Raw genomic sequence first — 21622 nt, 5'->3', positions numbered from 1 at the left:
TTTCCGCAGCCCCAAGGCATTGCATGCCATTGGCTCGTGTTTAAATACTCGAAGAGGATTGGCTTTCTATGCGAAATCCCCCAATCTCCGTCACTTCTGACGTAACGTCTCCGTTCCCTACTCAGGGAACGAGGGTTACATACGTAACCGAGACGTTTTTGATGAAAACATTCCAGCATTTTTCTCCATATAATGGACTTCAATGGGAACCAAACGGTTCAATTTCCAAAAGACTCTTTCAGTGCAAAATGCAAACTGCTCAAAGGGGTTTAAACGATTCCAGATGATGAATAAGGGTCTTAACAAGCGAAACGATCGTTCATTTAAAAAAAAAAACAACAACAAAGTTTAAGTTTTATAAGCTCAAATTGCTCTGTTCTGTGACGCATGTTCGTGACTCTCCTGTTCGAACTCATTCATCAAAATGAACGAATCTTTATCCGAGTCATTTGGTTCATTCAACGAACAAAACGAACGAATTGACTCGGAAAAAGATTTGTTCATTTTGATGAATGAGTTCGAACAGGAGAGTCACGAACGTGTGTCACAGAACAGAGCAAGGCGAGCATTTGAGCATATAAAACTTAAACTTTGTTATTTATTAATTACATGAGCGATCGTTTCACTTGATCAATAAGACCCTTATTCATCGTCTGAAATCGTTTAAAGCTCTTTGAACCTTTTGCAGTTTGTACTGAAAGTGTCTTTTGGACCCATTCTTTATATGGAGAAAATCCTGAAAGTTTTCATCCAAAACCTTAATTTCTTTTCGACTGAAGAAAGAAAGACATGGACATCTTGGATGACATGGGGGTGAGTAAATTTATCAGCAAATGTTTTTTCAAAAGTGAACTACTCCTTTAAAGACGCTATTTTATGATGTGATAGTATGTCCCAAACCTTGTCTACTCTTCTGCTACACACTCAAAAGTATGTACTTGTTCTTCACAAAAAGAGTGAATACTTGTTGGTCATAGGAAAAGTAGGTGAATTGAGATGCAGCTCCTGTCAGTGGTTAACTCTGTCTGTCTGTAGGGCGCCTCCTCCAGTCTGGTGGTGAAGTTTGCAGACACAGAGAAAGAGCGAGGTGTTCGGCGAATGCAGCAGGTCGCCTCACAGCTCGGCGTCTTCAGTCCAGTGACGCTCAACTTTAATGCTTATAATGCCTACACACAAGCAGTGAGTGAACACACATACAGTGATTTTTTTAGTCCATGTTTATGGTTAATAAATCTTTTACTTCACTAGCTGTGCCAGTGACAAAGTTTAACGTAGAAATGTGTCATGCAGTCATGGCAGTTATACATGCATGTATATACAGGGGTTGGACAATGAAACTGAAACACCTGGTTTTACAACACAATCATTTGTTAGTATGGTGAGGGCCTCATTTTGCATCCAAATACAGCACCAATTGACAGATAGAAGTCCTTCACAGTGACCAGAGGGATTATGGGCCGTTCCTCTTCCAGAACAGTGTCCAGGTCACTATATGATGCTGGTGGACTCGCTCCTCCAAAACACCTCAATAATATTTAGATCTGGTGACTGTGCATGTTCAACGTCACTTTCATCTTCATCAAACCCTTCTGTCACAAGTCTTGCTGTGTGTGTTGGTGCATGATCATGCTGATACACGGTTTGAGCATCAGGTGCTCATGATCCTCCAGAAGGGTTTGGTAGTCCTCGGCAGTGTCGTGTCCATCAAATACAATCAGGATTGTCATGATATTGGAGCTCAAACCATCACTGATCCACCCGCGCTTCACTCTGAAGATTGGCCGCCAGGCAGTGTTGTAGTACTCGAGACTCGGACTCGTCTCGGACTCGGTCTCGAGACCATATTTTAATGGTCTTGGTCTTGTCATGGACTCGTGTGCATTTGGACTCGGAATTGACTCGTACTCGAACATTTTTTTTTTTAGGACTCGGACTTATTCCCGAGTCCACTCGAGTTCAATTCAAAATATTTTTCATGATTATTAATGTACGTTAATAAAATATTTCTTTAAATTGATTGACATGCACAGTGATTGGTGATTTTCTAGTGTGCAACTGCGCATGACAAATTGTAATAAAATTACTTTTAACACAACCTACTATGTGGCCTTTTTACCCTAAACTGATCATATTTTTTAAACTCTGGTCTCGGTCTCGACTCGGACTCGACCGTCTCTGGTCTCGGACTCGACTTGGACTCGACTCTCTATGGACTCAGTCTCGACTCGGACTCGACCGTCTCTGGTCTCGGACTCGACTCGGTCTCGACTCTCTATGGACTCGGTCTTGACTCGGACTCAACTCTCTCAGTGGTCTCGGTCTCGACTCGGACTCGACAGTCTCTGGTCTCGGACTCGACTCGGTCTCGACTCTCTCTGGTCTCGGTCTCGACTCGGACTCGACTCTCTCTGGTCTCGGACTCGACTCGGTCTCGACTCTCTATGGACTCGGTCTTGACTCGGACTCGACTCTCTCTGGTCTCGGTCTCGACTCGGACTCGACAGTCTCTGGTCTCGGACTCGACTCGGTCTCGACTCTCTATGGACTCGGTCTTGACTCGGACTCGACTCTCTCTGGTCTCGGTCTCGACTCGGACTCGACCGTCTCTGGTCTCGGACTCGACTCTCTATGGACTCGGTCTTGACTCGGACTCGACTCTCTCTGGTCTCGGTCTCGACTCGGACTCGAGTGAGGTGGTCTCGACTACAACACTGCCCCCAGGCATATAGATCCAACATTGGCCAGTGTTTCAGTTTCATTGTCCAACCCCTGTATATATTTACAAATGTGTTTTATGCCACAAACACAACTCGATCAAATCGAAAACAGCCGCGGATATGGAGACACGGGATGCAATTCGCTCTGTTGTGGAGAATATTCCCGGCATTTTGCAAACTGAAGCCCGAACAAGACGAGTGTTTGTTAAACATTTTGAATGGAGGTGACGTTGTGGCCCTTCTCCCGACATGTTTTGGGAAAAGTTTAATTTATCAACTATTACCGAACGTCAGCGAGAATCTGGGCACGGCAAAGGCCAGCAATGTGATGGTTGTGATTGTGTCCCCCTTGGATGCACTCATGGGAGGAGTTAGCAAAACTCGGTCAGCCATGTTCACTCCAGTATTTCGCTCCATGGTTTCGTTTTCGCATTAAACGTGTGTTTGCGTCTGAGCTGGCGAATTACATGCGTCATTACCAAACGTTTTGTGATTGGCTTACCGGTAACTAATGATTTTATACTTCAGGCCATCACCATTTTTATGAGCCTTTGAAACTGCCAGAGAAACAGCACTTACATCTTTGAACAACATGTTATGGAAGCGTAACATTATTCATGATAAAACAGAAAAGCATCAATAAGTTACTGCCTAATGAATAACTTTATTCAATCTCGTGATAAATACGCGAGTTTGAATAATTTAGGTGATTTTGCTGTCCAACAGCTTTTCCCACTTCTTCAGTCAAGTTTTAAATGCGCAGCAGGTCCGTGGAGCATGAAATGTTTCATACATTTTAAAGTGAAATGCCCAGCAGACAAACGATTTGCATTTATTTATCCGTTAAAACACTCTATCACACAATTAATATTTCATATGAATCAGACTTAATAATATTTTATTGTAAAAGTTACTGGCTGCATCCAAAATAAATGCAAAGATATATTTTTTCAGCATTACATTTTACACCCAAAAGTAGCCGCTACTTCAGAAGAAGAGCGAGTATCCCTTTATAATCAATGAATCATTGTGTCGCGTCCAGTACTGTACATGTACATTATCACGAATTATATATGTAGCCAGCACTAGTCAATTAGGAAGATTATAGACACGGCATATATCTGCAGGTAAGAAAACAGACGTCAAAATGTAGGCTATTAACATTGGAAACATGTTAGTTTTACACTATTGAAACTGCTATGGCAGCAGGGAAGAGAATGGGCTATTTGCTTTTGACGCGCTGCTTAAGTCCGCGTGATGAACCTTAGTGCGAAATATTAAAAAAAACCTAAACTCCAACAATCTTTTGGAAACAGGGTGTTTTAACCTCACAAACAGCTCAATTTGAATGAAGCGCCCATTGATTACAGCTCCATTTCAAGGGTGCAAATATCTTCAAAAATGAATCAGATTCAGTTCCTGCCCCGAGTGTAAAGCCTAACGTGATTGGTTGTAGCAAGAACGTGTTAAGATTGGTCAGCTCAATGTGGCCGTTATCTGATTGTCTTGAAGAAACGGTGGGTGGAGTCCACTTATTTGTGGATTTGTCGGCACGTCGACGCTGGAAGTGTTTCAAAATCCACAAATGGGGATTTATAAATGCACAGAAAGCGCTTCACAAATAAATGCCAGGCAGAGTTGTGTTTGTGACATTAAACACATTTGTAAATATATATATACTGTATATATTTCAAATATCATTATATTTATTTGTGAGTTTTATACTTTTTTACATTAGTTTGTGAATCTCAATCTGTTTATTTGGAATAATGCAACAATTCTACCCCCATATTAGACGTAGTTATTTAGCAAAGACACATTGTATTGATCAAAAGTGACAGTTTATAATGTTACAAAAGATTTCTATTTGAAATAAATGCTGTTCATTTGAGCTTTCCATTCATCAAAGGAACCTGAAAAAAAAATGTATCACTGTTTCCACAAAAATAGGAGCACAATTGTTTTTAAACATCGATTATAATAATAAATGTTTGTTGAGCAGCGACTCAATGGTTTCTGAAGGATCATGTGACATTGAACACTGGAGTAATGATGCTGAAAATACAGCTTTGCGTCACAGTAATACATTACATTTTAATATATATTCACATAGAAAACAGTTATTTTAGACTGTTATAATAATTCAAAATATTTCTGTTCTTATTGTACATTTTTGATCATATAAGTGCAGCCATGGTGAGCATATAACAGACTTATTTCAAAAACATGTAAAAACATGATTTTTGAAAGGTATATACAGTATGATTTTCCTTTATAACCATACTAATAATAATTTCACACCGTAATTTTTGAAATTGTTCCTGTTTATTCCCCTGTTATATACAGTTTTGGACATTGTTATAAACTAATAATTGTGCCAAAAGTACTTTTAAGCACCCAAATATATTCAAGTGGTTTGTTTATTTTAGCCTTCGGAGTATTATCTTTACGAATGTTATTTTTTTATGATGAATTTTCATAGCTTAATCCAATATTTCATGTATCCTTACTTAATCCCTGCACAATACTGCATTTGCATTTCCTTTCCAACACTAATGACAGTCATTATGGATTTATCTGGCAAGTGAACTGAAGCCTCAACCACATGTTGAAGATGTACAGCGTTAACTCTCTCTTCTGTCTGTCGCAGCTGGTTCAGCAACAGGCTCTGGCCGCACAGTCCGCCTACTTGTCACCCGTGGCAACAGTTGCAGGGTTGCAGATGCAGCACATGGCAGCCCTCAATGCGAACGGCATCCTCACACCACTCACACCCTCTTCTGGTAATTACCACCATTACCCCGCTGGCAGCATTACAGTACACTCTTAAGAAAATACACCATAAGTATAAGGTTCCATAAAGACCCATGCTTTGAAAGTGCTATATAGGACCTTAATGGTGTTACAATTATAAATGATCTGTATGTATTTAACATCAATAATATGTATTTAGCATATTAAAGGGTTAGTTCAACAATATGTATTTAGCATATTAAAGGGTTAGTTCACCCAAAAATGAAAATTCTGTCAGTATTTACTCACCCTCATGTTGTTCCAACCCCGTAAGACCTTCGTTCATCTTCGTAACACAAATTAAGATATTTAAGATATTAAGATCGCTCCTGCATACAGTCAATAGGCTTCTTGAGGGACTGGCTCTTGCTGTCCCCGAAAAGTCATTAAAGACATCGTTAAAATAGTCCAAGTGACTACAGGGGCTCAATCTTAAGTTTATCAAACGACGAGAACACTTTTGTGCGCAAAAAAACAACAAAAATAACGACTTTATTTCAACTATTCACTTCCTTCTCCATGAGCCTGTAAGTCAGTTAACGTAGTGTGATTGCGTAGAGCTACGTCACACGTGGGCTCACTATTGGCCGACGCTGGTCATGTGTGTGTGATGCGTGTGACGTACAATAACAGAAGCTTACGCTATTAAACTAGTAACCTGACTCGCACAGAGGGAGAAATAAACGAATAGTTGAAATAAAGTCGTTATTTTGTTGTTTTTTTGCGCACAAAAGTGTTCTCGTCGTTTGATAAACTTAAGATTGAGCCCCTGTAGTCACTTGGACTATTTTAACGATGTCTTTAATGACTTTTCGAGGACAGCAAGAGCCAGTCCCTCAAGAAGCCTATGGACTGTATGCAGGAGCGAGCTTAATATCTTAAATATCTTAATTTGTGTTCCGAAGATGAACGAAGGTCTTACGGGGTTGGAACAACATGAGGGTGAGTAAATACTGACAGAATTTTCATTTTTGGGTGAACTAACCCTTTAATGTTATTTTTACTGTTTTTTAGTCCTCTATCTGCCTGGTTCCCTATTTGGGTATTACATTTGAAAAAAATGTATTGTATTGATTGTGAATGTAACAAAAATGACAGTTCTCTTGTAGCAGTGGTTTGCTGAATACATTCATAATAACTATTGACTCTGAAAACGATATAGATGTAATGAAGACCAAGTTCCAGTGAAATATCTTCACAATCCTCTATGATGTCTTTTTTCTCTCTGCAGATGATGAGGTTATGATACGTGACAGCTTATGAAATGCACAATTGAGTAAACACAATTATGTTCATGAAGGCCAAAATTAGCAGAAGTATGAGCTCTTTATGTTTAAAGGAAAAAGTGAAATAAAGTCATGAGGTAGCTTTAATGTTTTTTCATGACTGAGTATGTTTAGGCATAAACTCATAATTGAAAAAAAAAAAATCTAACAATATTGATCATAAATTCCATATCTCTGTTACTTACTTTGTGGAGAAGAGATGATGATGAGTATCCTTAACTGAACAGAGATGCTCACACTTACATGTCCGTTAAACTAAACAAAAATATGTTGCAATTTTTAAAGTTGTAAACATTTTAAGAAAGAAATGTTGAGAGTATGTTGACAGTCAGTGTATAGTGGTATAGATGTGCTCCAGAAAATCGTAATGAGGAGGCTTTGACAGTGACAGATTTGAAAAACTAGAAGGCACACAAAGATGAACACACAGAACCATTTCTGCATATAGAGGCTTCTTCAGGACGATACGGTTCTAATAGAATTGTCAGAAATACGTATAATAGAACGTATACGTATAATCATTCTAATAGAACTACGTGTAATGAACTTTTAAAGAACCATATGTGATTGAGGAAATGGATCAGAATGCAATTTTAATATAAAATGTTACTTTATAATACATGATTTAATTATTAATATTGTAGTTTAAATTGTTATAAAATGCAATTAGCTGAACTTTAAAGTGCTTTTTTACCCACTGTAAAATAACTCTATCAATTGAAAAATGGTGTACTGCCAAATACCAACGCATTTGTGAAATATATAAACACTATAATTCTATAATTTGTAATTAGACTATACATTTTTAATGCTGATAAAATAAAATAACCTTACATGAAATATTGAATAACAGACTACAGTTAAAATTAAGTAATTTACATGTGCTTTGAAATACTCATCACATCAAAATAAGTCTTCTTGACAAAGATTATTAAAACATAGTGATTTAAAATCTACTTTAATGTGTTAAGAAAAATAGTCATGAAAGTGTACTCTCTTTAAGTGGACTTTTGTTTCATTAATACTATATTATCTGCAAGAAATGTTTTTAAAATGATACTTTTAAGATTTGAAGTAGCTACACTGCCAAGTGCACAATTAAGCACACTTCTTTTTCACAAGGGTCTTAATGCAAAGAGCTCAGTGGCCAAATGGTGCTCTTCATATTCACTCAGACATTATAAGTCCACAAGACAGCAAATGAATATGAAGAGTGCCACCGTAAGGTGTCATGTTTGTCATTTTAGGTTTCAGAAGAGTGCCTTGTAATCGATATGTGCCCGTGATGCGCACTGAGGCGAGCTCTGCTGCAACCTTCTATCAGACTTAGGCTTAGGGTTTCATTTGGGACAGGGCCAGTGGTGTAACAAGCCAACACCGGGCCCTAATGCAGGATTATCAGGGCGGGCCCCCTACTACAGCACGTGATGATGCAATGTCCACGAGCATGCTACAATGAATAGGACCGGATAGGATCATAGAGACACAGGCAGCATAAGATATGAGATGACTGACAAAATCAGGAGTAGCCTAACCAAAAAAAAAACAAAAAAAAAAAACTGGTGACTGCAACATTAAAAAATTTAAAAAAAACACTGCTGGTGACTGCACACCATGACACATTGTTACTCACTGCTATGACTACACACACATAGGCCTAGGTCCAAATACACAAAAAAAGATGCTCACTTACATCATAGCGGTATTTTCCGGGCTTTCTCTGTGTGAAGTTATCGATTAAATCCTTAAGATCCAGATGGTGTGCATGGTCATTCTCAATTGACAGTAGGCTATTGCAAGTCGCTTCCCTCTCTTGCTCCATCTCAATCTCGATCTCTCCCTCCTGTGTCATCTTTTTAAAGAAACGTCCTATTTTTGGTAATTTATTAAGTAATTTGTCAAATTCCTCTTTTCATTTGCGCTTTTAAAAGCCACTTTTTTTGTTTGTACCGTAATTTGCCGATTCCATATCTGTCTCAAGTATCTGGATTCCCCAGTCCCAATTCGAAACTAATTACACCAAAATCCGTCATTGTTCATTTCAAACATGTATTTAAAGGGATACTCCATTTTTTTTTTTTTTGGAAATAGGCTCACTAGGAGTTTTACCGTTTTGAATCAATTCAGACGATTTTCTGATATTTAGAAGAATATCAGTAACCAGACAGTTTCTGGTCTCATTGACTTCCATAGTATATATATTTTTTCCTACTATGGAAGTCAATGAGACCAGAAACGGTCTGGTTACTGATATTCGTCTAAATATCAGAAAATGGGCTGAATTGATTCAAAAACGGTAAAACTCAACTCTTTAACTTTGAGGGAGTTGTAAAATGAGCCTATTTCCAAAAAAAAAGTGGAGTATCCCTTTAAGGATCAGTAAAATATGTTGTTGTCATTATTTATTCAAATCACTTCGCGAAAAATTTAAATGTGATCGGACTAAAAGTAGTAAATGCGATAGGGGGCCCCGGCTGTCAATCAATATCTTCCAGTCAGCGGGTCCCTGATTGGTCCCGGCCCGTAAGCAACCGCGAACCCTTCTTACCGATAGGGTCAGTGTTTAATGCTCTTGTCAGTCTAAACTCCTCGCTGCTCTGTGATTGGCTACAGGTGCAAACACTCCTCCCACTATTACGGCAACACCTTTGACGGCTCTGCCTCCACCAATGGGAGTGAACGGCTATAGTCACGTCCCGGCAACCACCAATGGACAGCCAACATTGGAAATCTACACCAATGGTGTTCATCCATATCAAGGTGAGAATCCCTAATACTTTGAGAAGGCTTGAATTAACAACAACTAGCCAGAATACCGTAGCAACCACCCACAATCCTCTTACATGTAGACGGTGGGTTTTGCATACATGTCGCATGTATTCATAAAATGCTAAATGCTCTCTCATGGTCTGTCCAGCCCAGAGTCCAGCTCTTCAGTTAGATCCGCTCCAGCAGGCGTACGCAGGCATGCAGCATTACACAGGTGACTGAGCAGCTGCATCTCGTTTGTGTCGGATCAGCCTTTGTCTTTCTGTAACAGCATGTGCCAAACTCTGTGTTTCACAGCAGCCTATCCGACTGCGTATGGATTGGTCAGCCAGCCGTTTCTACAGCAACCCACCCTGGTTGCCCAGCAACAAACCCAGCAACAGAGAGAAGGTGATTCATTTCCTGTTTAAAAGAGCACATATTCACTGCGTCCGAAATCGTAACATTTTATAGTACATTGATTTGATTTAAAAACATATTTCGCCGAATCTTACAAAATATGTTATATATAGTATGAATCTGTGTAGTTTTGAATGAAATTCGGGTGTACTACATCCGCCATGTTGTCATTATTATGTGACTCACGGTGTCGCTTCACCACCAACCACGAATCCTCTCCCGTGGCCTCATGGGATAGTAAAGTGTCAATCGAATCTCGCCGGAAATAGTAGGCTTTTGGCTTATTGTTCTTGCCGTACTGTTCTTTGCATATTATGGGCCAGATTTACTGAACAGGGCAAATTAGTGTGAAAGAGCAATTTCAGAAAAGTGCTGAATCATTTCCTTAATGACCAACACAATCTACCAAATTAGCGTCTGGTTTAAGACAGGCTTTTTTGGGGTTGTAAATAATGGCACAAATACCAGTAAGTTGACAAGTGCAAACCTTAGAAAATACCCTTGCGTGTTGCATTTAAATACTCTCCTCCCATAAAGTTTGCGTCTGAAATGAAAAATCCTACAAATGCATGTGCAATAAAGTCAGCCGCACACATAACCCCGTCCAGCCTTTTCAGACCTGTTTTTTCACTTTGTGTCTTTAGTAAATCCTAAAATTATTTTTTAACACCAAACGAGGGTTTGTGCTGGAGCAAGCTGTTAGTAAATCTGGCCCTATATAGCAGGAAAGTATTCGGTTTCAGACACAGTGTTACAGTCTACAGTGACGTTAGACTGTACCCTGTAAAGAAGTACAATTTACCATACTTAAGTACTTTAATATACTTTAAAACAACATAATTGAGTGTGAACTTAATGCATTGTTTTCGGACACTGAAATGCCTTTTAATTGCAATTAAATAAAAAAGTATCACAGTTTCATTTTATATTTAATTAATTCATTAAAATTACCTTGACTTTAGAGTGATTGACCCACAAGTACATATTTAAATGTAATTTCATAATTACTTCTATTAATTGAAATATGGTTAAAGTGTACTCCAGAATCCTGACAAGCATTTATGGTAAACTAAAATATAATTTAAATTAAGGCTGTCAAACGATTAATCGCAATTAATCACATCCAAAATAAAAGTTTGTGTTTACATAATATATGTGCATGCACTGTGTATAATTATTTTGCATTTATATATAAATACACACACATGCATTTATATTTAAGAAAAAAATAGTATTTATATGTAAAATATTTATATTTATATATAATATAAATTATAAATCTATATACATGAAAATATTTCTTAAATATATACAAGCATGTGTGTGTATTTATTAATATAAAATAATTATACACAGTGCACCCACATATATTATGTAAACACAAACTTTTGTTTTGGATGCGATTAATCGCGATTAACCGTTTGAGAGTCCTAATTCAAATGCGTTTTCTAATGAAACTTGTATTCCTTGTATTTAAATATATTTGTACTAATGAAGTTGTAATTTACTACATTAATTTTAGTATTTTAGTACATTAAATATTGAATAACACACTACAGTTAAAATTACAATCAAGTACTTTACATCTCCTTTCCTATGTTAGTCAACACACCAAAATAAGTGTACTTCTTTAAAGCACGACCAAACTTAATGATTTAAAATGTACTTCAAAGTAAAGAAAAGAATATTTGATATTATTACAAAGTGCACACGTTAAAAGTGCACTTAAGTGGGTTAAGAAACATCTGGTGCGTTCCATTCGATAGAAGTGGTCCCTACTCAGTAAATACATCCGGTATATCAGTTGAAGTGAACTGTATAAATGTGTTCTTAATCTACGCTCTTGATAACTGTCCGCGCTTTCTTTCCCACGTGCAGCTGCATAAACACTCCTGAGGTAAATGAAGTAAAATAAAAAATGACAGCGCCTCAGCTGCTTCTCAGCACTTTCAATTGGCAGACTCAATATTCTTACAATTGACTATGAAAATATAACATTTATCACCGTAACCATTCATAAATACTCTAGTTTGTATAATAACAACAATATTTACGAATACTCAAATGTGTATGTAAACTCCTCCATCGCAAAGCCGTTTAAAATCTCTCCCATCGGCTCTGCTGATGACACTTTTGCTCTCCACTTCGTATGAAGTGATGTATCGATGTTCCCTTATTCCCTACGCTGATTGCAGTGCCCTTCGAATTGAACATGTTCGCTCCCTTCGGATTGTGATCTCACTTAAGATTGTGACGTCCACTTCGCAGTCCACTTACTGTCAAATGGAACGCACCTATGGTCACGAAAGTGTCTCTCTTTAAGTGCACTTAAGTGGCCTTTTATTTAATTAGTATTATATTATATACTTTAAAGATTTGAAGTACACATTCAATACAATTAAGTGCACTTCTTTTACTCAAGGGTCTTTTTCAAGATATAAATATTTATAAATCATTGCATGTGTGAGCTGTTTCTCATTATGATTATATGTGTCTATAAAGCTTACATTGAGTCTAATGTGTGTGATGCAGGTCCTGAGGGGTGTAACATCTTCATTTACCATTTACCTCAAGAGTTCACTGACTCTGAAATGCTCCAGATGTTTCTACCATTCGGTAACGTCATTTCTGCAAAAGTTTTTGTCGATCGAGCCACCAATCAAAGCAAATGCTTCGGTAAGAATGAGAAACACGTATGTGTTCGTAATACCAACCTTCAAACTATTATCGAGTTGACTGTATCGGATGAGAACCAAACCTGAACTCAAATGAGATGAATAATGACACTGTTGCCTTCGGTAGAGCTGCTTTACAGCGGCATAAGATTTGTGTATTAATAATTGATGAACTTGACAGTCATTGCTTACACTTTATTTTTATAGTGTCCATGTTACAGTGTAATTTTGCATTTAAGTACTGAGAATTATTCATTAACTACGTGTACTTGTAGGGTTATGCACAATTTATAGTAATTACTAGCTACATGTAACGTGTAAAAACAATGTAAAGCTGCTTTGAGACAATCTGTATTGTTTAAAGCACTATATTAATAAATGTGACATGACCACCACATTCAAGCAGCTGCATGACAATTCACTCGAACAACCAATCAGAGCACCTTAGCAACTGCATAGCAACACTCTTGCGAACACCCGTGGCACTCTTGCATCACATTGTTGAGTTTTACATGGACACTGAACATTTTTTTTTTGTCTTTGCTCTCTGTCTCTCAGGCTTTGTGAGCTTTGATAACCCAGCGAGTGCTCAGACGGCCATCCAGGCCATGAACGGCTTTCAGATCGGCATGAAAAGACTCAAAGTGCAGCTGAAACGGCCAAAAGATGCCAACAGACCCTACTGAGACAGAGACTGGTAAGAGAGGACGGACTTTCTGAAACCTTTACAAAGAGAGAGATCGACTGTTTATTAAAAGTGAATGCAGATGCAGAAGGAGGATAGAATAAAAAAACTGAGAAGATGAAATGGAGAAACAAAAAAGTTGTATAAAGGGAGACGAGGAGTGGATGCGGCCGGGGTTTGATTTCTGCAGGGGTTTGTCTGTATAAGGATGCTAAACATACACTTATAAAGGTGAATAGGAATACAATGGTTAATTATCCCTTGTGAATAAGTAGGAAATAGTATACTTCACATTTAGTTTGCACTTAAAGGGTTAGTTCCCCCAAAAATGACAATTCTGTCATAATTTACTCGCCCTCAAATTGTTCAACATTTGTATACATTACTTTATTCTTTCTGTGTAACACAAAGGATGATATACAGTTCTGGGGCACCATTGACTCCCATAGTACTTTTTTTCCATACAATGGGAGTCATTTTTTTTTTATTGAAGAAACATGTAAATTTACAAATACATTCAGGAGAACATAAAAGAGGTAAAACAAAGACAAATTATACAGAATAATTCCATAAAAATAATTATATTAAATTCCACAATTATAAAACACAGTGTTGGGTAAGTTACTCTAAAAAAGTAATTAATTACTAGTTACTAATTACCTCTTCAACAGTGTAATTAGATTACTGTACTAATTACTGTCTCTAAAAAGTATTTAATTACTTTTAATTACTAATTACTTTCAAAATCCCATATCAATCTCAAGCATCTGAATAATACAAGGATAGACATGAATCTGTTTAAATTCTTTCAAATAAATACTATAAAATTGCATGAATTATCCTTAAACTGACCAAGGTGGAGAAGGTTACATTATAAAAAACATACTTTTTAACATCAGACAATACATTTTGATGTTAAACCCACTATTTTTTTTGTGTCTGATCTCATGACATTTCACACTTTTTTCATACATATTTTACAATAATTCATACGAATTTGTACGAGTGCGGGCGTACGATTTAGACACCTCATAAAATGCATATGAATCGCTGTGAGATCGGATTGATCTATACACAGTATTTAACTCAATTACATCAGAAGTAACTTTAATTAAATTGCAGATAAATGAAGAGTAATCCCTTACTTTACATTTTCAAGGGAAAAGTAATTAAAATACAGTAACTAATTACTTAGTAATTAGTTACACACCCAACACTGATAAAACATAAAAAAAAATAAAAAAAAAATAAAAAATACAATTGGAGTCAATGTTGTCTAATTTGTTGACATTAGTTAATGCATTAACTAACATGAACTAACAATGAGCAATACATTTATTACAGTATTTTATCAATCATTGTGAATGTTTGTTAATAAAATATACAATCATTCATAGTTTGTTCGTGTTAGTTCAGTGCATTGATGAAGGTTAACAAATACAACTTTTGATTTTAATAATGCTTTAGTAAATGCTAATATTAATTAAATGCTGTTGAAGTATTGTTCATTCTTCGTTAATGTTTAACTAACGTCAACTAATGAAAGTGTTACCAAATATATTAACTTTAAATGTAATTTTGAATAAAACACTCGTTAAAATTATAATCAAATATTTTACATGTTTTATTAGTCAATACATCAAAAGTGTAAATCAGGACAAATGATCATTAAAACAAAATGATTTAAAATGTACTTTACAGAAGTAAAACGTATAATTTGACTGTAAAAGTATATAAAAAAATATAGTCATAGTACACAGACTTTAAGTGCACTTATTTCATTAATATTAAATTATCTGCAATTACAGTTTTAAAAAATATATATACTTAAAGGGTTAGTTCCCCCAAAAATGAAAATTAAGTCATTAATTACTCACCCCCATGCTGTACCAACCCCGTAAGACCTTCGTTCATCTTCGGAACACAAATAAAGATATTTTTGATTGAATCTGAGGGCTGTATCACTCTTCCATAGACAGCCTGAGGGACTGCCTCTTGACGGCCCAGAAAGTCATTAAAAGAAAAGGTTTAAATATTCCATGTGCCTACAGTGGCTCAACTATAACTTTATCAAGCGACGAGACTACTTTTTGTGCGAAAAAAAAACGTAAATAACGACTTTATTCGACTTTCCATTACTTCCTTATGGGCGCATGCGCGAGAAATGAGACGAGACCGTTCTTCTTCGACTACTTTTTGTTACCGGCTGCTCACCGCTTAGGAGTTTTACCGCCCCCTACCGTATAAGATGACGTACTGATATAGCCGGAAGCGCAAAACTTTCTGTTTACAAGCAGTACGTCATCTTATACGGTAGGGGGCGGTAAAACTCCTAAGCGGTGAGCAGCCGGTAACAAAAAGTAGTCGAAGAAGAACGGTCTCGTCTCAGTTCTCGCGCATGCGCCCATAAAGAAGTAATGGAAAGTCGAATAAAGTCGTTATTTACGTTTTTTTTCGCACAAAAAGTAGTCTCGTCGCTTGATAAAGTTATAGTTGAGCCACTGTAGGCACATGGAATATTTAAACCTTTTCTTTTAATGACTTTCTAGGCCGTCAAGAGGCAGTCCCTCAGGCTGTCTATGGAAGAGTGATACAGCCCTCAGATTCAATCAAAAATATCTTTATTTGTGTTCCGAAGATGAACGAAGGTCTTACGGGGTTGGTACAGCATGGGGGTGAGTAATTAATGACTTAATTTTCATTTTTGGGTGAACTAACCCTTTAAGATTTGAAGTAAGATTGAAGTCCAATTATGCACACAAGGTCTTTTTCACAAGGGCTGTCTTGAGACGTAGATGAGGCTTTAAAAGCATAATTAAAGCATAATTGTATCTCAGATAATCTTGATAAATTAGAAAAAAAGAGTCATAACACCTAACTAAAGTTGTATAATTTTTTTGTGTAATTTGTCAAAATTGCAGGAACAAAATTGTAGGCTAAATTGTGCGAATGGTTTATAAATCGAGGGAACAAATTAGTAAATCATCCACACAATTTAGTAAATCGAGGGAACGAATTAGTAAATTGTGCACACAAAATATGGAAATATCTGCTTGTTTGATCATCACGACCAACTCACGTTTGGGGCCAACTATCTGTTTGATGAACAATGGTAGACATGGTATTCTCTCTTTGTATTCTCTCTATGAAAATCACAAACCACACAACAAGGTCCAAACGGCCAATCATAAATGACGGGAGACCCTGGCAATGGTTACCTAGCAACCATAATCCACTACCTCTGAAGTTGTTGTAAGTTGATTGGCCTGTCTGGTTGCCGTTAGCAATTGCCTCTGTTTTGATTGCCCTAGCAGCATTGTTTGTTTTTGTGCCCTTCCCCCCGGCGACTGGCCACGAGGTGGGCTGCATGCCGTTTTGCCGTGGCTACGATGAACTGTTTTATGCATTTGTGACTGATTTCTCTGATAAATTAATTTTTCAGTTTGTTTGGAAATTTGCTAGACGCTTAGCAACCCTCTCACTCTTTCTAGGATGATCCCTGCAGTGAACGTTGTGACTAGAGTTTGTTATTGATCCATTTTTTAAAGTGTTCTATTGTGTGCTTATAATTATTAGTGTGCTTTTCATTTGAGTGTGAGACATGAAGATGAACGAAGTAAAATATTCAAAATGTACAATATCATATAACATAAGAGCATAACTGGTAAATTCAGTTGTGATTAAAGGGATAGTTAGCCTAAAATGATAATTTTGTCATCATTTACTCACTCTCATGTTGATCCAAACCTGTATGACTTTATTTCTTCTTTGGAACACAAAAGAAGATATTTGGAGGAATGTTCATGCTGCTCTTTCTCTTTCTCATTAAATAACCTTCGCCTTTATTTCTGTAGTGCTTTATACGTTACAGATTTTTTTAAAAGCAGCTTCACAGTAATAAACAGGAATACAAAATTAGACTTAAAATTCAGCTGTAACGCAGCTCTACAGAAGACAGTCGTTATTCAGTCGGTTCAATGTTGATTCAGATCAATTCAATAACAGTGTAAAGTTCATTATTATCTTTATTCAGCTCAAGTCGGTTCAGTGTTGATTCAGATCAATTCAATAACAGTGTAAAGTTCATTATTATCTTTATTCAGCTTGAGTCGGTTTAATGTTGATTCAGCTCAATTCAATAACAGTGTAAAGTTCATTATTATCTTTATTCAGCTCGAGTCGGTTCAATGTTGATTCAGTTCAATTCAATAACAGTGTAAAGTTCATTATTATCTTTATTCAGCTCAAGTCGGTTCAGTGTTGATTCAGATCAATTCAATAACAGTGTAAAGTTCATTATTGTCTATATTCAGCTCGAGTCGGTTCAGTGTTGATTCAGATCAATTCAATAACAGTGTAAAGTTCATTATTATCTTTATTCAGCTCGAGTCGGTTCAGTGTTGATTCAGATCAATTCAATAACAGTGTAAAGTTCATTATTATCTTTATTCAGCTTGAGTCGGTTTAATGTTGATTCAGATCAATTCAATAACAGTGTAAAGTTCATTATTATCTTTATTCAGCTTGAGTCGGTTTAATGTTGATTCAGATCAATTCAATAACAGTGTAAAGTTCATTATTATCTTTATTCAGCTTGAGTCGGTTCAGTGTTGATTCAGATCAATTCAATAACATTGTAAAGTTCATTATTATCTTTATTCAGCTCGAGTCGGTTCAGTGTTGATTCAGATCAATTCAATAACAGTGTAAAGTTCATTATTATCTTTATTCAGCTCGAGTCGGTTCAGTGTTGATTCAGATCAATTCAATAACAGTGTAAAGTTCATTATTATCTTTATTCAGCTTGAGTCGGTTTAATGTTGATTCAGATCAATTCAATAACAGTGTAAAGTTCATTATTATCTTTATTCAGCTTGAGTCGGTTTAATGTTGATTCAGATCAATTCAATAACAGTGTAAAGTTCATTATTATCTTTATTCAGCTTGAGTCGGTTCAGTGTTGATTCAGATCAATTCAATAACATTGTAAAGTTCATTATTATCTTTATTCAGCTCAAGTCGGTTCAGTGTTGATTCAGATCAATTCAATAACAGTGTAAAGTTCATTATTGTCTATATTCAGCTCGAGTCGTTCAATGTTGATTCAGCTCAGTTCAATAACAGTGTAAAGTTTATTATTATCTTTATTCAGCTCGAGTCGGTTTAATGTTGATTCAGCTCAGTTCAATAACAGTGTAAAGTTTATTATTATCTTTATTCAGCTCAAGTCGGTTCAATGTTGGTTCAGTTCAGTTCAATAACAGTGTAAAGTTCATTATTATCTTTATTCAGCTCGAGTCGGTTCAATGTTGATTCAGTTCAGTTCAATAACGGTGTAAAGTTCATTAATATCATTCATTTCAAGCTCCGAAAGGGCCACATTTGACACATTAAAACATTTGAGTTCTGTACTCTACATTTACGTGTTCTGAAGCCAAAGTTAACATGTCATGAAAGAGCATACAGATTTAGAAAAACATGAGGATTATTAAAAGAATTTCTCTTTTTGGGTGAAGTATAATCTTCTTCATTGTGGGTCTGCCTGAGCTTCTGACAGTGAGGGCTACAGTAAGTGCAGTGCCTGGGTCTGAATGGAGGAAACATGAGCAATACAGGAATTCTGGGGAAGATGCAATACACATCACAAATCAGTGAACCTCATTTTTATAGCCATTATGTTTGTCCTCCAAAAGAGGTGTTCAGTTCTTCAGCAAGTTCCCAGAATTCCTGTTTCCAGTTGCTGTGAGTTGATGCATGTTGGCTGCAATGAGAAGCACTCATAAATCAATCTAATCGCACACACACACACATTCAAACACATAAATGTGCATTGCATAGACATGATCTCCAGACACACATGCAACAGGCTTGAGCTTCACTGTGACTTGCATGGACAGTGTGTGCGTGTGTTTGCGTGTAAAAGCACATTTGATATGCCATATCTGAGATGTTTGATGGCTGGTCTTCTGAGGTTGTGAGTAGATTTCTTTAGGTTTTAGCTCAGCTTTGGCCCTTTCACCTCCTCAATGCTGAAGTGTGTAATTGTATCCCTCGTAAAATACTCTAATGTCTCAGATTAATATGGAGAGATATATTGAACACCATGTCTCCGTAAAACATTGATCTGATTAGTTTGAGGATTGTGACCAGCCCGACTCAGCAACAATGACTCAGCAACAATCTTTTAGGCACTTGACTGGAAAGAGTGAGAGTACTTTGGTAGTTCATCTAACATGACAGAGAAGCTGTGGGTGATGATTTGAGGATGATGTAATTCTCATGTATGATGAAACAGCTGAATCACTGTCTGCTCCAAGGTGGGTTTTGCCTGTGATCCAGCAAGCAGACAGACAGCAATGTGGAAAATTGAACAAATACTAACATCAGTTTAATGCAATTCATCTCTTTCTCTCTCTCATAGGATGGAGATTATTGAAGCATTCACGTAGCAGACAGGCGCCGGGTGTTGAGCTGCACAGGTTAAATTGCTAACGTGAGATGTTTGTATTCTTGCACACACAGACACACGTGTGAATATGCAAAGGACAAATAAAAAAAATCATGTACATAAATTACACATGCATTCAAACACACAAGCACACACAGTTACAGAAAGATGTCAATAGTATTAACACAAAAAAAAACACACTACTTGCTATGGACCTTCTTAGCTCTACAAATAAAAAAGGTATCATTTTTCATACAAAAAATATATATGTTAAAAAATAAGAGAGAGAAGACCAGCCGCAGTAAATGACCATAATCAGGTTTAAATAATTAAGCTTACAATAATATATTTAAAAAATAAAATAAGAATAGTTTGCATTAAAGCAATGATGATAGTTACCAGTATTATGATTATCATTATTATTGTTAGAAAAAGAAACATCGTAAGATTTCTACTTTTTCATTATAAATGGGACATAAGGGGACTTCTGGGCGAGTTTTAATATTTTATCTTTTTATTTATCAATTTATTCATATTTGGAGAAAAAAAAAACTTGGGGTGAGGTCTTTTGGTTTTCATGTTTTTTAAAGAAATACATTAAAACAATTGTAAAACTTTGTAACTTATTGAAATGTGAATTACAATGATGTTATTTATGTCAACTTTTTTGATCAAACTTTTGTTTCTAATTTAAATACAAAATAAAGGTATTCAAATAATGTCGTGTCACATTTGTATGTGTGATGGCCTGTGTATAATAGTGAGAAAGGGTGTGTCATACTTAGATGCCTATTATATTTGATGGCTCTTCAAAGTGGAAAAGACACAAAGCTGCACCACTAGAGGGATCCACTGTCATCACCTGACAGTCTGACACACCTTCGCAACGCAGCACAATACGACTACAAACGCATTGCATTTAATCACCGACTAACACACATTTTGAGAATAATATTATTCTCTAAATCCAGTCCAATGCAAAGCATGATGGGAACTAAAATCCTAGTATCAATGAATTCAGTAAACATTATTCAAGCAGTCCCAACACAAATGGATGAAGTACTAGTGGACTGATTACAATAAAATGAAGTAGTGACAAAATATTTGCTGGAACCTGATCTGATTTTGCTGGATTATTTAAATATCTGTGTAGTCTATTTGCAACAAGTACATGCAAACTGCACCTTCCGCTACGGCACACTCAAATCAGATGACCAAATTCAAGCTATTTATATTAAAATCAATATTTATACTAAGACTATAATAGCATCTTCTCTTTGGTGTGTTCACACTTGGCAGGATTGGTTTGAATACGGCAAATTCTGGTGCAATTGCTCTGTTAGTGCGGTTCATTGGAATAAGTGTGAACGCTGCCATCCAAACAAGCGGACCGAGACTTACCTTTTCGGGGGCTTTCGGCCTACTTCCACTGAAATATGAACGCACCAGGACCAAATACATCCAAACAAACCAAAAACAGGAAGTGATGTCACAAGATGCGACCCTAAAAAAAGGACAGAATACTCAAGCATACAAGTTTTTTCTCATCATAGTAGCTATGTTGCCCATTACAGTTCAGTACACGCGTCAGAATCGCACAGAAACCAAAAGTTAGTCATTTTGTTTAAGTATAGTAGTCACTGTAGTTGGGGAAACCATAACGTGTAAACCAGAATCAAACTGGATCACGTGTGCCTCGTGAACCAATCACATTATAGCCTTTATAGACGTCACTGAATCACTTTGTATGAGTCAATTACTGTCTGCAAATGATTAGTGCCATAAACAGAATCCTATCTTTTGCTAAATGTTTCTTTTAAAATAAAACAGTTTTTTTTTATGTAAACTCT

The 21622-nt window shown here is 36.5% G+C and overlaps 1 protein-coding gene across 4 annotated transcripts in view; it reads left to right on the top strand.

Moving 5' to 3' along the window:
• Positions 1-20032, top strand: part of celf3b (cugbp, Elav-like family member 3b) — a 75191-nt gene extending 55159 nt beyond the window's left edge. The window contains exons 7-14 of one of the 4 annotated variants that reach the window (XM_039681307.2): positions 1036-1179; positions 5368-5500; positions 9410-9556; positions 9714-9779; positions 9866-9955; positions 12497-12640; positions 13198-13336; positions 19746-20032. In XM_039681307.2, the coding sequence (XP_039537241.1) occupies positions 1036-1179; positions 5368-5500; positions 9410-9556; positions 9714-9779; positions 9866-9955; positions 12497-12640; positions 13198-13325 (852 nt within the window). In that variant the 3' untranslated portion in view covers positions 13326-13336; positions 19746-20032. Of the gene's footprint in view, positions 1-1035; positions 1180-5367; positions 5501-9409; positions 9557-9713; positions 9780-9862; positions 9956-12496; positions 12641-13197; positions 13337-19745 lie in introns of all 4 variants that reach the window. The other 3 variants (XM_039681306.2, XM_089117443.1, XM_039681308.2) reach the window with 3 other exon arrangements.
• The last annotated feature ends 1590 nt before the right edge of the window (positions 20033-21622 follow it).

Source organism: Pimephales promelas, chromosome 12 (assembly GCF_988280905.1).
Source record: "Pimephales promelas chromosome 12, fPimPro1.hap1.1, whole genome shotgun sequence".
NCBI lineage: Eukaryota > Metazoa > Chordata > Actinopteri > Cypriniformes > Leuciscidae > Pimephales > Pimephales promelas.
Note: the sequence above shows the minus strand (reverse complement) of the source record. Positions and strands in the feature narration are given on the sequence as shown.